Here is a 14,668-nt window from a genome sequence, read left to right on the forward strand (position 1 = left end):
GCAGTAAATTAGCAAGCGAGTCTTGTTCTCTAGAGTGAAGTCCTCATACATTCTCATTCTTCAAGCACTATTTCCAGGCATGTTTTCATAGTAAGGAAGAATCATATAGTGGGTTTTCTCACAGGCCTTTTCTTTGCATGGCCAGACAGTTTGATATAGCCTCAGTAAGCACAGATGTCTTACTAATAACCAAAGCATCTGAAAGCTGTTTTCGCATGGAGACCTACTGCAACAGAGCATGATTGGCTGCTAAGGAACTGGCATAGTGAAAAAAAAAACCAAGCAGAGCTGTGAAGCACTAATCTACTTTTGCAGAAGATCTTTCTTTGGTACCTTGCAAAATATATGTTTTGTAAATCTGAAAATGAGAAGCTCTGATTTTGCCCTTCACAGTGATTTCCCACTCATTTTAAGATCATACGACAGCCACTGAGCCAATCTCTGTTCATGTAATCATGAAACAGGAACTCCACAGGGTTCCACCAGTGTACCTGCCACCAAGGACTAGCCTGCTTTCATGAGAGAGGAAAACTTATGAAATATGACCTGGAATATCATAATGGTTTTGTGTGCATATAGTGAATCCATCAAGTCCTATCTGGCCCCTTGGTTTCGTCTGCCTTTGCAGTGAATGAGAGAGAGGCCCTTAATCCTTAGTGAGTTTTATACTGAGAAAGAATATAGAATATTGCCAAGTTCTGGTATGTACTTTCCTGTACAGTTTAATAAGAGTTTTATGCAACATTATGATTTACTTTCTTCTCTCATTATTTTTGGTTGTTGGCTCTAGCAGTCTTCTTCCTTTTGGGCTTACATACTTGTTTTTGTCCTATGAATAGACAGCAGAATTCTTTATGCCCTTGCAAGGATATATTATGTTGTGTTACCAAACATAATGAGTGGAATAAAGAAATACCACATGACTGTGTCTTTATGGTCTGGAATAGATTAACATTTTTTAACAAAAAACATAAAATCAGGGTTCTGCATTGGTACACCCTATTTGGTGGTTTTAAAAAATGTTTTTTTTCTTAGAACTGAATCAGGTAGCAATCTTAAAGCAAATCAAACCCATATTGCATATGTTTGAACTTTTAACACCAAAAGCTGAAAAGAGACATAAAAGCTTAAAACAGCGTGCAAAAAAACCAAATTGTAAAAGGCAGATAAAAATAGTTGAAAACACAGTCAGACTCAAAACGGCTGCAGTTCACAGCTTGTTCTGTTAAAATAAGCTGCCATGGGTTTAAATTTAAACTAATGCAGCATGCTGCAAACTGTGGTGGAAAGTGAGCAGCCCAGCCTGCTGCTCCTGTTTGGAGTTGTCATCGTCAGAAGGGAGGTAGATCTATACCTTCTTGGCTCCTGCAGCCAAAACTGATCTCTCTGGTCTTGCCTTGTTGAACAAAATAGAAGCTTTATTCAATAGGAGTGGTATCAAAATAAAGCCTTTAAACCATTCAATGTTATTAAGATGAGGAGAGAATGCAATGTAATGTTCAACTGGGAGTGGACTCTAGTGTATGTGATGTTTTTGGAAGTTGCAGTATTTGTATTTCTGTTACACTAACTTCCTAGCAAGCCCGGCGTCTTTCCAGGCCTCTTTGAAGTAAACACAGCGAAGTCAGATGTCCTTGGCGGCAGCAGAAAGAGGAACCAAAAGGGGAAACGAGGATCATGAACATGGAACAGAACAGCAGTGTTTGTTTTATATTTCTGTCAGTCAGCGACTTCTGTCAGTCGTAAAAGCCAAGCCAAACTGCAACACTTCAGCTTGTACCTGGGGCAGCTGAGGTTCCCAGATTCCCATTCATGTACCTATAAATGTGAGCCTGTGTAACTACCAGCATCATTTCAGTAAAATAGCACATCTTATCTGTGATAGAGCTGTTAGCCTAAAAAAATGGTAACTCCAAGAGAAGCACCCATCCAGCTAGTTGTTGTAGTCTGACCACGTGCCTTGCGTATTAGATGCAGATTCCAGCAGTGCACTGCTTGCCAGCTTGTCGAATTAAGATGTCAGCAATTTTTACCTTGTGCAACATTTATTTGTGGATTATGAGCCTGTGCTTGTGCATCATCAACTGCTCGACTAATAAGCTTCTTGTTAGCCATTAGACCTAGCCTAGCTTTGTGGATGCTGTTTCTCAAAGGTTATTTTTTAAAGGTGTTAAGTACTTCTCTCATGTGATGTTCTTTCCATTTCAAGATGGATTTCTGTCCCTTACACATGTTTTGCAAGGCATCAGACTAAATCTTTAAACTGTACATTACGGAATTGCAGTAAGAACCTGATTATCAATTGCTGAGGAGGCAGTTATATTATAAGCATCTATTTCAGGATATTTATTTTTGGTGGTAAAATATGGTTCATCTGGATTCCTCATGATTACTTTACATTCAAAGATTCAAAGGCAACTTTTATTTTTTTGCAAACTGTTTTAGACATGTATCTATTAGAATAATTTTTTTTTTTCTCTTTGCAGAATGCAACTGTGATGCTGTTGGTTCAGTGGACAATACATGTGGTCCTAGAGGTCAGTGTCTGTGCCATAGTAACTACGGTGGACTTAGATGTGACCAGTGCGCTCCAGGTTATTACAGCTACCCCAGCTGCTTGCGTGAGTAAAAGGCTTTCTTCCTTTTACTGGAGTTACCTCTGTAACTATGATAGTTTTGTTCAGTTGAAAGCTGGCCACAAAACTGCTGAAGATCCAGCCAGCGGCCAGGGTTCCTGGAAGGCACACGTTCTGGTAGTCCTCCCTGGCACGTCATCGCTGTTCCTGTGCTAGTTGGATTAATGTGAGCCTGGCAGTGTTTGGCCTTGGCACAGCTGTGTATCCCTCTTAAAATATGAAATCTAAAGCTTAGGCTGAGCAATGGACATGTACCTTTATGAGTTCTGGTTCATTCAACTTACAGAACATATGCTGTGTTTCAACTGGTTTGGGCTTCTAATATTTGATATGTTGCCTTGTAAACTTTTTAGTTTATTAGGATGTGCTCTACATGTGTGCCAGTATTGCACCATCAATCCTAGCCTAGGACTTGACTCTGCAAATCATCCATGATACCAATTTTTCCTGCCCATGTGGATCAGTTGATCAGGCCCAGAATGTTTGTATACATTTTCCACATCAAGCAGGGGGAAACCTGCAGGCTTTGTCATTAAGATCAGCAAGCTACTTGATCTTCATGATCAGGACTGCTCTTTCCTAGAAATCAAAATATTATTAGTGCTAAAGAAGCAATGTATCTTCAGAATCCTGCTATTATTAGTCACTACAACCACAGCACAACATAACCTGTCAGGTTTGTTCTCTCTCTTTAGGAGACTGGCTACTACTTTACTAAATAATTGTCATTAACCGTTTCACCTTTAGACTCTATCTGAGCAAAGATTAGTCCCCTGGACAGCGTTGTTCTATTTTGTGGCATTATTCTTATTTACCCAGTCTGTACAAGTCATTGCAAAACTGAGACCTTACATAGGAATTGGGAACAGTAAGACTTGCATGGTGCGTTTCAAAGCTTGTTTCTGGCCTCCTCTGCCCTCAAATCTAAAGGGTGATGGGCATACAGTTTTATATTCTATACTTCACCATCATATTTTTAAGTGCAGGTCTAATTACAGAATTTGCCCTGTGCTTTCTGTAATCATAAGAAGATCAAGAGAGCAGAAAGGCAAAACCAAGTCTGCTCTTATGATGGGACAAAGAAGATGAAGAAGAGAGTTTTATTATGGTTTTGGATAATCCTACCTGTTTCTGTCAAGAATAAAGGAACAAAACAATGCTGAGGTGGTACAGGTCACCTCAAACTCATAGGTTCCAAGCAGGTGTGGGGACCCTGTGAGTTATGGGAGGACCCTGTGAGCTATTTATTGCACAGAGAAATGAAGAACACTAGACAAATAGTACCCAAACCTCTACAGTACTGAAGTTTTGGGAAGTTATTGCTTGATACCTACAGGGTGAACCCTCCCACCACTGTCAATATTTGTTGTTGTGTAGCTTGTCAGTGCTTTCCTGATGGTTCCCAGCATGGCATATGTGAGCCAGCATCGGGGCAGTGTGAGTGTCAAACAGGCGTCACAGGGCGACAGTGCGACAGATGCCTTTCTGCAGCCGACAGCTTCCCCTACTGCAAAGGTAACACTTCTGAGGGAAAGCCCTCCGTTCAGATTCAGATCATCCCCATTTTTATTGCAACATTCTCCAGGGCATTCTGCTACGTGCAGAGTTCTATAGAAACCTGGGGAGGGAAGTGTGTGGAGGGAGGGACACACCAGGAGTACATATTAGATGAGCTTATTCATCATTCTCTATATTATTTGAAGAAGTGAACTATAAGTTTAAAACCTTTTTAGATGGTGGCAAAGGAACTTTAAGAAAATGTCTTTCAGTTCTGTAGGTCAGTGCTATATTTTTCAAGGGACTACTTTGCATACCAAACCAAATAGTCTAAACTAGGCTAAATACACATTTGAAAAAAATGTTATTAAAGGCTTCTGCTGCTCTTGAAGTTTAAAGTATTTGAGTCCCTCCAAGGTAACTGTATTAAAAAGCCTTTCCAAATTCACACCTGCTACATTGTACTTCTCCTCTACTACGTTCCACAGCTCTGATTTCAAAAGATCTTTCAATGTGTTTTTTGATTTCATAAAGGTGTCAACACTGAATGTGACCCTTCAGGTAGCATTGGTTCTCATTCTGTAAGTATTCTATCATTGCAGCTAACAGTGTGTGTTAATAATTCATGTGTCTGCTGAACACATTCATTTCATTGCTCAAGCCCTGAAGCCTGTTCTTAGTGAAAGAATTGCACGAGCTTATTTGTAGGATAAGAGTGGAAACAAACTGTGTTTTGTTCTTTGGTCATATCAATGCAATTACCTGTTAAGGATTTTTAAAAAATGTTTTATATATAGAATATGCATATTGTTTATGTCTTCTTGGTATGCTAGAACACTGATATATTCATGCAGATGTGCATATATCCCTATGCGTGTCTCAAAGAAAGACCTTCTGGTTCTGAGTTGCAGTGGACCATTTCAGCATCAAATTATTCTTGAAAAAAATATTATCTCTTTGTAATTGTTGCTATTCCACTATTATTGTTATTAATACACTGGTTGTTACTAGTAGCATATTACCAGAAATAACAGTCATTGCTAAATGTGTAGCAAAGAAGACCTATTTACAAGGGCATATAGTGGTAGGACAAAGGGTAGTGGCTTTAAACTGAAAGAGGATAGGTTTAGATTAGATGTAAGGAAGAAATTCTTCACTATGAGGGCTGTGAGGCACTGGAACAGGATGCCCAGAGAAGCTGTGGATGCCCAGTCCCCGGCAATGTTCAAGGCTGGGTTGGATGGGGCTTTGTGCCACCTGGTCTAGTGGAAGGTGTCCCTTCCCGTGGCGGTGGGGTTGAAACTAGATGATCTTTAAGGTCCCTTCCAACCCAAACCATTCTATGATTCTGTGATCCTATGGTTTATGTAGGCTCATGTATGCAGCTATATGTGTCTTCCACCAATAAAGGAAGGAGTAAATATGAAAATTAATGGTTATTTTTAAGGAAATCTGCTTTTAAACTTTTTGCAGAACAGTTAATGCTTTACCACAGTTCTAATAAGGCTATAAAAGAATTGGAAAGTACATCCATTGGGACATTTAGAATAAATTATATACAGAAAAAATACACAAAGTGGAACAATCGTGTGCTGATAGTATGAGATAGAAAAATCTAAGAAGTCTGAATCAGCCACAGTTTCCATGCATCTGTAAAAGTCAGTAAACTGCCTGAGCTGTTAATGATGTTAGGTTTTTCTTAGTACTATAGAGCAGTATGTTTTTTATGAAACAGATGAACCCATATTGACTCCTTTCTGTCATTAGGGCTATTGTCAATGTCTTCAGCATGCTGAAGGTCCTACCTGTAGTAAATGCAAACCATTGTACTGGAACCTGGCCAAAGAACACGCTGAGGGATGTACAGGTACAGCTTCATGATGTATTTCTTTGGTTTATGGAATGTGTTTGATTCTTTTGAAAGTCATCTTTATTCGCTGTTGCCATCTTTGGTGCTCAGTAACTTTCACAACTCCTGTTAACAGCATGTTTTTCATGCTACTTAATTGTAACACCAAATTACCCATGATATCAGCTGTTACTTTTAAAAATTAGACTATAATTTCATGAGTGTTTGCTAGTGGTGGACCAAGGTGTGCTCTGAGTTACAATGATGAGTACTTCATATGGCCTTATGGCAGTTTTACCAGACACGAGATTTCTGCCCTTAACACTGAAACAAGAATTTGGCTCATTGTTTTGCAAAAAAGGTGCTTTTTCATTTATTATCATCTCCTAGCTTGTGGAGGAATGGAAAGCCTTTTTGTGGCCTCAGGGGGTAACAAACTGGTTATGGTTTATGTCTATATAATACCGATCTGTTTGCAATTTTCAACGTTTGCTAACAGTAAGCGTGTGTGTTTCAGGCAGATAATCATAATTTTAAAGATTAAAAAAGGATAACGATAAAAACTCTTTAAAGATTTTTTTTCTTCCCAGCTATTTCCTTTCCAACAGGTTCCACCACAACAACCACCTAGATAGTCCTAGAGCTGATGTAGATATTACATCTTTGACTCTAAATCTCTAAATATTATACAGTCTAAACATCTCCTCAAAGATTAATTGCTGCACCTTTCATGTAATTAATCTTCTCTGCCTTCAGTCACAGAGTCAATACTGGGTTTCACCAAACCTCTAGGTCAACACAGCTTCTTCCCGCAATATTTGCTTCATTTATATTTCATACGGAGAGCTGAACTGGTCCCAAAGTAGCAGTGCAGAATAGGAGCTGCCAGTCAGGCTGGAAGACACTGTTTTGCATCAATAGTCTGAATGTTTCTAAGAAATAAAACACTTGTAAATCCAAACTCAAGACTGTTTTTGTTAAACGGAATTTAGAACACTTTAAAACACACCAGTAAATCACACATACACAGAAGTCCTCATTCTTTCTCCTTTGCTGTTTCTTCTCACCTTGTGCCAGTACCAGTCTGCTATTCTGAACCTTCCAGAGTAAAATTCCCCTTCTGGCACTGTGACTCAAAATAGCAGATTCAGGGTGGTGGGTTTTTTTTTCCTGCAAAATATCTTGCAAAGATGAAATGCAGATTGTCTTTTTTTTTATCTGTGCAGCGTGCCAGTGTGATGTGAGTGGAACACTAAGTGGAGTTGGCGAATGTCAGCAGGTAAAGTGAAATTAAAAGACTGACATTGAATTGTTTTTTTTTAAATATAAATTGTAACAATTGGAAAGGTAGAAATCTTAGTACTGAATATTGCTTTTGCACATAAAGTGGCTGGTTTTATACAGCAAAGAAGCAGTTTTATACAGAAGTTTTATGTATATGTATAAGTTCTGAAAATTGTTCATCACCTTAAGTTTATGTATTTTCTAGTCTGCTCATTGAAGATTACAATTACAGAAGTTATGTCTGATAATATTTTTTGTTGGGATTAGGATGATCTTCCTCTTTAGAATGAGAGTGAATTCAAAGTATTGAAAGATTAAAGTTCTGAAAAAGGTGCTGAATCATTTTTGATGAAATTTTCTTCACAGGAAACCGGGCATTGTTACTGCAAATCTAATGTTTGTGGAGATTCTTGTGACACTTGTGAAGCTGGTTATTATGCTCTTGAAAGCAAGAATTATTTTGGCTGCCGAGGTAAAATTACTAAAGGACATCTTTAGTAGCTCATTCGCAATTAGCACAAAAGTCTTTAGAATTCCCTTGGTTGTATTTTGAAAATGTGGATGTATTCATTGAATCACTAATTTTGCACTTCTGCTTGTAATTGCTTATAACCCATGTAACTCCTCATTTGCCTTCCAAAGGGTGGAAGAACAAAGCAGACGTTACCACTGCGGTTCCCAGCCATTTTGTGGCTTGCTCGCTGGAGGAAAGGTGTTCATTTTTGAGATCATTGTCCTCCACCTCGCCTTCCCTGATGCCTCATTTACTATTACTTGCCTGAGGCTCCTCTATCAAAGCCTGTAATGAGATTGCACAAGGCGCAGCTAAAGCCGTTGTCTTATCAAATAAGATAACTGAGAGTCATTCTTCCTCTCACTCCTTCTCCCAAGTTGTGGGGCCAGGATTGGTTGATATTCCTGCAAGCTTTACCTCTAAGAGTGGTGGCGGTAGCTGCCTGTTCCTCTTAGCAGTTTAGCCTGCAGTTAGTCTCCCGCTGCAATAAAAACTTAAAATTTTACAACAGATACAAGCTTAATTTTCTTTTCAGGTATATTCGTGTATTGCTTTAGTGCAGGGCTCAGTGTGTTTTGAAGCAGAACAAGATGTAGCTGTGATGTGGAGAAAGCGGTCCTTCTTCTGAAGGATACTTGCTCTGCCATGTGTTTTGAGTGATGTAGGGCTACTTCCCTTCCCACCTTGTTCCCCCGCTGTAGATGTAGGTTTGTTAAAATTATTGAAAGCACTTTACTAACTTCACTGTGCTTTACACCTCTCCAGGGTTGATGCAAGAGGTTTATTTTTAAAGCATTGAAGTACTTCCAACAGTTATTTAATATAAACAAAGTTAAAAATAATGGCTACTGTATCAAACAAAGCTTTCATGCCTAATGTGCAAACCGAGGAGCTAAGGAAAGGCATCTGGTTCCACAAAGGTGTCAAATGCTTTAATTATCCTTGATTTCAGTGAGGTTACAGGTGCTTAACATGTCTTAGAAAACAGAACACTTTTACACTATGATGTAAATATGCATTTAGGAACTTTCAACCTTTCATCTTGAAATTTTAAGGCTCGACATACTTGTCCCTTAGTATGATATATTATACCTCGTTACTAGAGCTGTCCTTTAGTTTGTGCCACAAGTCCTGTCTCCTGTAGGAAGTCATTCAATATTGTTGTCCAGTATTCATTAAAAATATGCATATGCTTTTATATGAACACATATGTTCATGTTGTATGCAATTTTTTAAAGATAAATTCAATATAGGGGTATGAGACTGAAAAATTAACTTACAGTTTTTGTAAGGTAGGGTTTTTTTGTTAGTTTGTTGGGTTTTTTTTTAAAATAATTATTCATTGTGGTGTTGCTGTAGAAATTACGACATATTAGCAGAACACTTGAATGACTGTTCTGCAAAACTCTAGTCCAGCACTTAGTAATGTTGCATGGCTTATTATGTGTGATTTTTTAAAAAAAGTGGCTTTTGTCACATTCCAAGGAGAAATAAAGAAAAAAAACATAAACATGGGAAGGCAGAAATAATTGCAGCTTATGCATGTGTGTTAACATGTGTTTGAAAGAGTCTGAGGGGCTTCAGAAGGAGGAAGTGAATCATTAACGGTGTTTAATTAGCAGAAGTGAGGTGTGTTTTCTGGTAACTTTTATCACTTTTTTCTGATGGGGTATTTGGCTTCTGCTCTTTGCCTGACAGGCTGCCAGTGTGATGTTGGAGGATCCCTCAGCCCGGCATGTGCCGAGCCCTCGGGTGGCTGCCAGTGCAGGGCGCACGTCGTGGGGACGGCCTGTCAGGAGTGAGTCTGGCTGTAGCTCCTGGTAGCTCATGCTTCAGCATGGTTCTTCTGAAACTGCCCACAAGGCCCTTGTTGTCCTTTTACGTGAGATTCTGGATTCATTGTTAAACAAGAGGTTTAATTGTATTATTTATTGATATTAATTTTTCCGGGCAGTTTTCTTCTGTTATTTTAATAAGATTTTTTTATCTTGTTTCCTTAAATAACTAATACCTGATTTGCAATAGTATTGCATATATATCTATATTTCTGTCAAGTTATACAGGAAAATGTATTTCAGCTGTAAAAGCTTCTGGAAAGAGAATTCTCATCACATCCATCTTATCAGCTGTTTTGAATTTATTAGCTGCTATCAGGATTCCTCAGTCATCAGTAGATCACCTCCCTTCCACTGCTTTGTGCTCTTAGATATAGATCAAATAGTGACTGGTAATTCTTTGTTGTTTTTTTCCTCCTTAAAAGGCCTGAAAAAACCTATTTTTTCCCTGATCTGCACCACATGAAGTTTGAGATTGAAGATGGTACTACTGCCAAGGGAAGGGAAATTCGCTTTGGCTATGATCCTCGGGAATTTCCTAGCTTCAGTTGGAGAGGATATGCCCGGATGTCCCCTATACAAGTAAGCTGGTATTTCGCTCAAGGCTTTGGAGTTAAAACATAGGTATATAGCTTGCATGTCTCTAGAGCAGTGCTATGTGTGTACAAGGTCATGGAGAAACCAGAAAAAAGGGCAGGATCTCACAATTTGAACCCTTTGGCACTGTGTCACTGGGTTAGGGAGTGTTGGTATTACTGTAAATTGGTCACTACTTGTGCAAATATGTGCCCCTCGGAAATGTTCTTTGAGGGCTTTTTTGTGAGAAATATGCATTTTGCAATAGGTGTAAAGAAAAGAACTAATAGCTTTAAAGTCTATAATACTAAGCGCAGAAATTCTTGTTGTGCCAAGGACAGTGGAAACAGCAGAAGATTGATGTTTGGCTAAATAATTTGAATTACACGATTCCGTGGCAGTCTGTGTCCATAAGATTTTCAGGTACCATCACAGTGCTGTCACTGAAGTCTTCTTTCACTTGCAACTTATATTGGGCAAAGAAAAGAAAGGCACCCACTTTTATTAGCAATGATACCTTCACATTGCAGCAAACAGGAAAATATGTGATTCAGTAAAAGAAGCTGTGAGCTGGAGCATGTTGGCAACATTTATTTTAGTCTCTTATCAGTCTACAAATAGACTAAACAACAGCAGATGGATTAAGCAAATCACAGGAAGAAAATCACCATAATTTAATTGTGTGAGAAGGGAGGTGTCTGACTTTGGACTGAACTGCTAAGCAAGTCATCCAGGATTTTAAAACAGTAGTTGAACAGTAAATGGGATTTGCTCACTCTTCTTGAAAGTAGTGCTCTGGTATAGATCTGTCCAGCCTCCGTAAATTGTCCAAGGACTAATGATCACTATAGGCTGAGGCATAAGCACGTAACTGTTGCTCAAGCGTAGTGATTTCCTTTCTGTTCTTCATTTTTCACTCTTTCCTTTTTCCTTTTTTTAAATCTCAGTGCTCATATTTGTTGGATCTTCAGAATTACTTGACATTCACAAATGAAGGCAACTCTCCAGTAGCTGTGATTTCTTAACTTTTGCTTTCTAACTCAGCTGCTTTTTGCATTTCATATCCAGTGGCATTTTGCAAAGAGGTAGTGAAATAGGATAACCTCTAATCTTGCTAAAAGTGTGCATTATTTTGCTTACCTGGATAAAACTTTTCACTCATGTCAGTAATTGTCAAGCCCAGGCCCTCCTTAGTTAGATCCTCGCATAATTGAGATAGTCTCACGTTCTTAATTTCAAGGAAGTTTCCTAATTTTGACATAACATTTCTGTGTCTTCCAGGACCCTGAAATAATCCTCCTGAAATTTATTTTGTAGAAGACAAATAACGTTACCGTATCTACCACACAAAAGGCTGATGTAACAACTTTTTTTTTTTGTGAAAAGAAACTATTTCAATACAATTAAAAACATTTGAGGTGAAATAAATAAGCTGTGTCTGACCTCAGTGGAGGTCACTGTTCCCTGTCATGCTGCCGACGTCGGTGTCTCATTACAGACTGAGAAGCTGACAGTTGGGCTCAGATTTTAAAGCACTGGCCAGAGTTGCCTAAGTTTGTGACAGAGCTCAGAGAATAATTTCTTCCCACTCCCTGCCTTTGCTTGAAGCCAGGGACCAACATCTCTTCCTCCCTCATTCTTCACATACCTCTTCTTTCTCTCCCTTCACTGTGTCTTCTAGATTTCCCATAAAAGCTTATAAACCATTTTGATAAATCTCCTGAAGTGTTTATTTCTTCTGCCTTTTTTTGTTTGTGTCTGTTTTTCAAGAGTTCCCCCAGAGCCTGTATTATCCATGTGTAGTAACCTTCAGATGCCATCCTTCTCCATTTAAAACAGCACTTGTAAAACCTTCCCATTCTTGTCTGTATTTTTCATTCTGGTCCACTGTCCTTCTGCAATGACCCAGATTTTAGATATCTGGTCTCTGTAGATCTCTCAGCCCTGCCATCTGTTGTATGTCTATCTTTGCTTTCTGCTTTGCATTGCTATCAAGAAGGTGGAGGTCTGGGATGGTGATGACAGAATTGAGGGATATACATTCAGAGCAACACGTGGGAGCCGGCAATCTTGCATTTATTGTAACTTTTAGGGGTAAAAGAAAATGAGGCTTTGTGCTCTGGTCTCAAATGTATGGAACAGGGAATACCTGTGTGCATTTGGGGAAGCAGAATGGACCACAGTGGTGGGGAGGTCACTGTACCATAAGCATCTTGGAAAGGGACAGCGAGTGGCTTGTGATGGGTGAACTGATGGGAGTAGGATTAGAAGGGAAGCTTTAGGATTTAGGTTGGAAAGAAGGAAGCCAAACCCTTGAGGTTGTACCAATTTTATTTTTTCCTAATCCACCACCAACCTTTGAACATGTCTCTGTCTATTCTGTTGCTCTGCAAACTAAGTAATGGAGGACTGTGTGAATGCAGCCTCCTGTGGGCTCAAGAACTGCATGCCTCCAGAGGCGTCAGTACAGCCCCAGAGCAGAGTGTCATGCACGGTATCGCATCTCTAAGAAACTGAGGGATCTGGTGAAGGAGCAGAAGAAGTTTCAGCAATGGTCTGAGACCTCTGCATGCTGTGGAGTGTTGTGTGTGATCTCAGACTAAGATCAATGATCTAGCCTGCTCCTTGGGAAGCCGGGAACATGGACAGCCCTTGATATGATATGCCTCCTTTATGGCACGGGATGGGAGACTAACAGTAAAATACTGTCCGTGTATCAAGGTGCAATATCCACGCTTCTGTTGGTTCAGCCATTCCGTGTCTTTCTGGATAAGCTATTGTTCAACAAGAGTTTTATTTCACAGGAGGTGTTGTTCTATATTCTTTTGTAAGCTGACCAAGCCTTTCTTTTCTGTTATGGAGTTTGTCTTTGCCAAACGGTTTTTCTTTCTCTGGGTGCTAGTAACAAGTAATATACTTTCCTGTCCTCCTTTTTCCCTTTCTTTTTATTTTTCCCAGCCAGAGGTGGTTGTGCCTGTCACTGTGGCTTCCCCTAAGCTCTTCCACCTAGTCCTCCACTATGTCAGCCTGGGCTCAAAAAGCTCTAAAGGGAAGATCTCAGTTGCTGAGGGAAAACATTTTGGCACTAATTATACTTGTAAGTGAATTAATTTTCTCACTAGGCTTGCCTGTCTTCCTCTGTCATACACCAGCGTTGCCATTCCGGTATACACTTGTCTGCATGTGTGTTCTTCTTGTAGGACTTAGTATGGTGCTTGCATGGCTTCTAACTGTTCCTCTATTTAGCATTTTACGGCTGTTTTTGTTTATTAACTTCAATTTTTCAGAATGAAGTGAGGATAACTTTGAATGTGGAAAAATCAAACCTCTACTTATTTCGCATTATCCTGAGGTATATTAATCCTGGAGGTGAAACATTATCTGGCCGCATATCTGCTTGTCAATCTTGGCCTGACACAGGTAGGTGGAAGTCAACGGTGCAACAGATCAGAGGAGCATTTTCAAGGTGCATCTCAGTCAAATTTGTAATGTTGCTTAAATGCATCATTTTTTACAATGTCAGTGCTTTTGTGCTTTTCCTAATATATTTTGCTGTGTAATTGATGTGGCTGTGTTTGCATGAAACCTCTGCTTACGGTAGTAATCAACACTTGTTTTTTCAAATGTTTGCCAAACACAGCTGTCCACTTGGAAGCTCTGAACTGTGTGTTTTATGAAGCTTTTAAAGAAGGGATAACAGCACTTATTTTGGTTTAGTTGGCTTTAATATTTTGGTTTAAAGGTGGCTTCTGCCTTCATTCCATGAGTAACATTTATTTAATGATGAATCAAATCTACCAAGTTAGCTCTGATTACAGACCTCAACAGCATGTGATGCCTTTTGGGCCCCGATGAAAGATAAATGTTCCATTTCCTTTGAATGGTAGAGGCATACCAAGCCTGTATACAGAATTATCTCTTATTACCCCTAACTTCAGCATGCTGATGGGAGCTAATGGAGTTTAGTTGTAGACCCTTCTAGTAATTTGGAGGAGATAAAACTGAAGACTTCACAGATATCATTCAGTAGAGTGGCAGCAGTTTGTGGTCATGTCAGCCTATATTGCCTGGGAGGCAGGGAACCAGCTTTTGTTTGTCTCCAGGGGCTTCAAAGAGGATACCTTTAGTATTCATAACAATTGATCCTCACAACTTCTCTTTGATAAAGCATACCACAGCTACATTTCTGTTGTACATCATCTCTGCCCAGAAGTTACCTTCAGTTACTAACTATCTGTAACTAAACATTTTGGATGCTACTGAGAACCTCTGGTTTCTGAAGTATTTGGCTGAAAGCTGCATAAGAACAGGCCTTGTGTCAGCTGAACATACTGTGAGTCAGTGCAGAGACAGCTTGAATGGAATATAATGGAAGGGGAAAGTGAAGAAGTAAGCATTTCAGAATATTGCTGAACAGCCATTACGGGGGCAGAGCTCTGCTTTTCTGAACCAATAGATCAAGACTAATAAGAACAAA

At 39.4% G+C, this 14,668-nt stretch overlaps 1 protein-coding gene across 2 annotated transcripts in view; it reads left to right on the top strand.

The window, feature by feature from the left end:
* LAMA3 (laminin subunit alpha 3) overlaps positions 1–14,668 on the top strand; it is a 122,519-nt gene that overhangs the window by 40,457 nt on the left and 67,394 nt on the right. The window contains exons 15-23 of one of the 2 annotated variants that reach the window (XM_075084843.1): positions 2,487–2,621; positions 4,014–4,151; positions 4,668–4,714; positions 5,901–6,000; positions 7,209–7,261; positions 7,633–7,738; positions 9,479–9,578; positions 10,041–10,197; positions 13,150–13,288. In XM_075084843.1, coding sequence (XP_074940944.1) covers positions 2,487–2,621; positions 4,014–4,151; positions 4,668–4,714; positions 5,901–6,000; positions 7,209–7,261; positions 7,633–7,738; positions 9,479–9,578; positions 10,041–10,197; positions 13,150–13,288 — 975 coding nt within the window. Of the gene's footprint in view, positions 1–2,486; positions 2,622–4,013; positions 4,152–4,667; positions 4,715–5,900; positions 6,001–7,208; positions 7,262–7,632; positions 7,739–9,478; positions 9,579–10,040; positions 10,198–13,149; positions 13,289–13,478; positions 13,612–14,668 lie in introns of both variants that reach the window. The other variant, XM_075084844.1, reaches the window with a different exon arrangement.

The sequence above is a fragment of the Phalacrocorax aristotelis genome, chromosome 2 (assembly GCF_949628215.1).
Source record: "Phalacrocorax aristotelis chromosome 2, bGulAri2.1, whole genome shotgun sequence".
Lineage (NCBI taxonomy): Eukaryota > Metazoa > Chordata > Aves > Suliformes > Phalacrocoracidae > Phalacrocorax > Phalacrocorax aristotelis.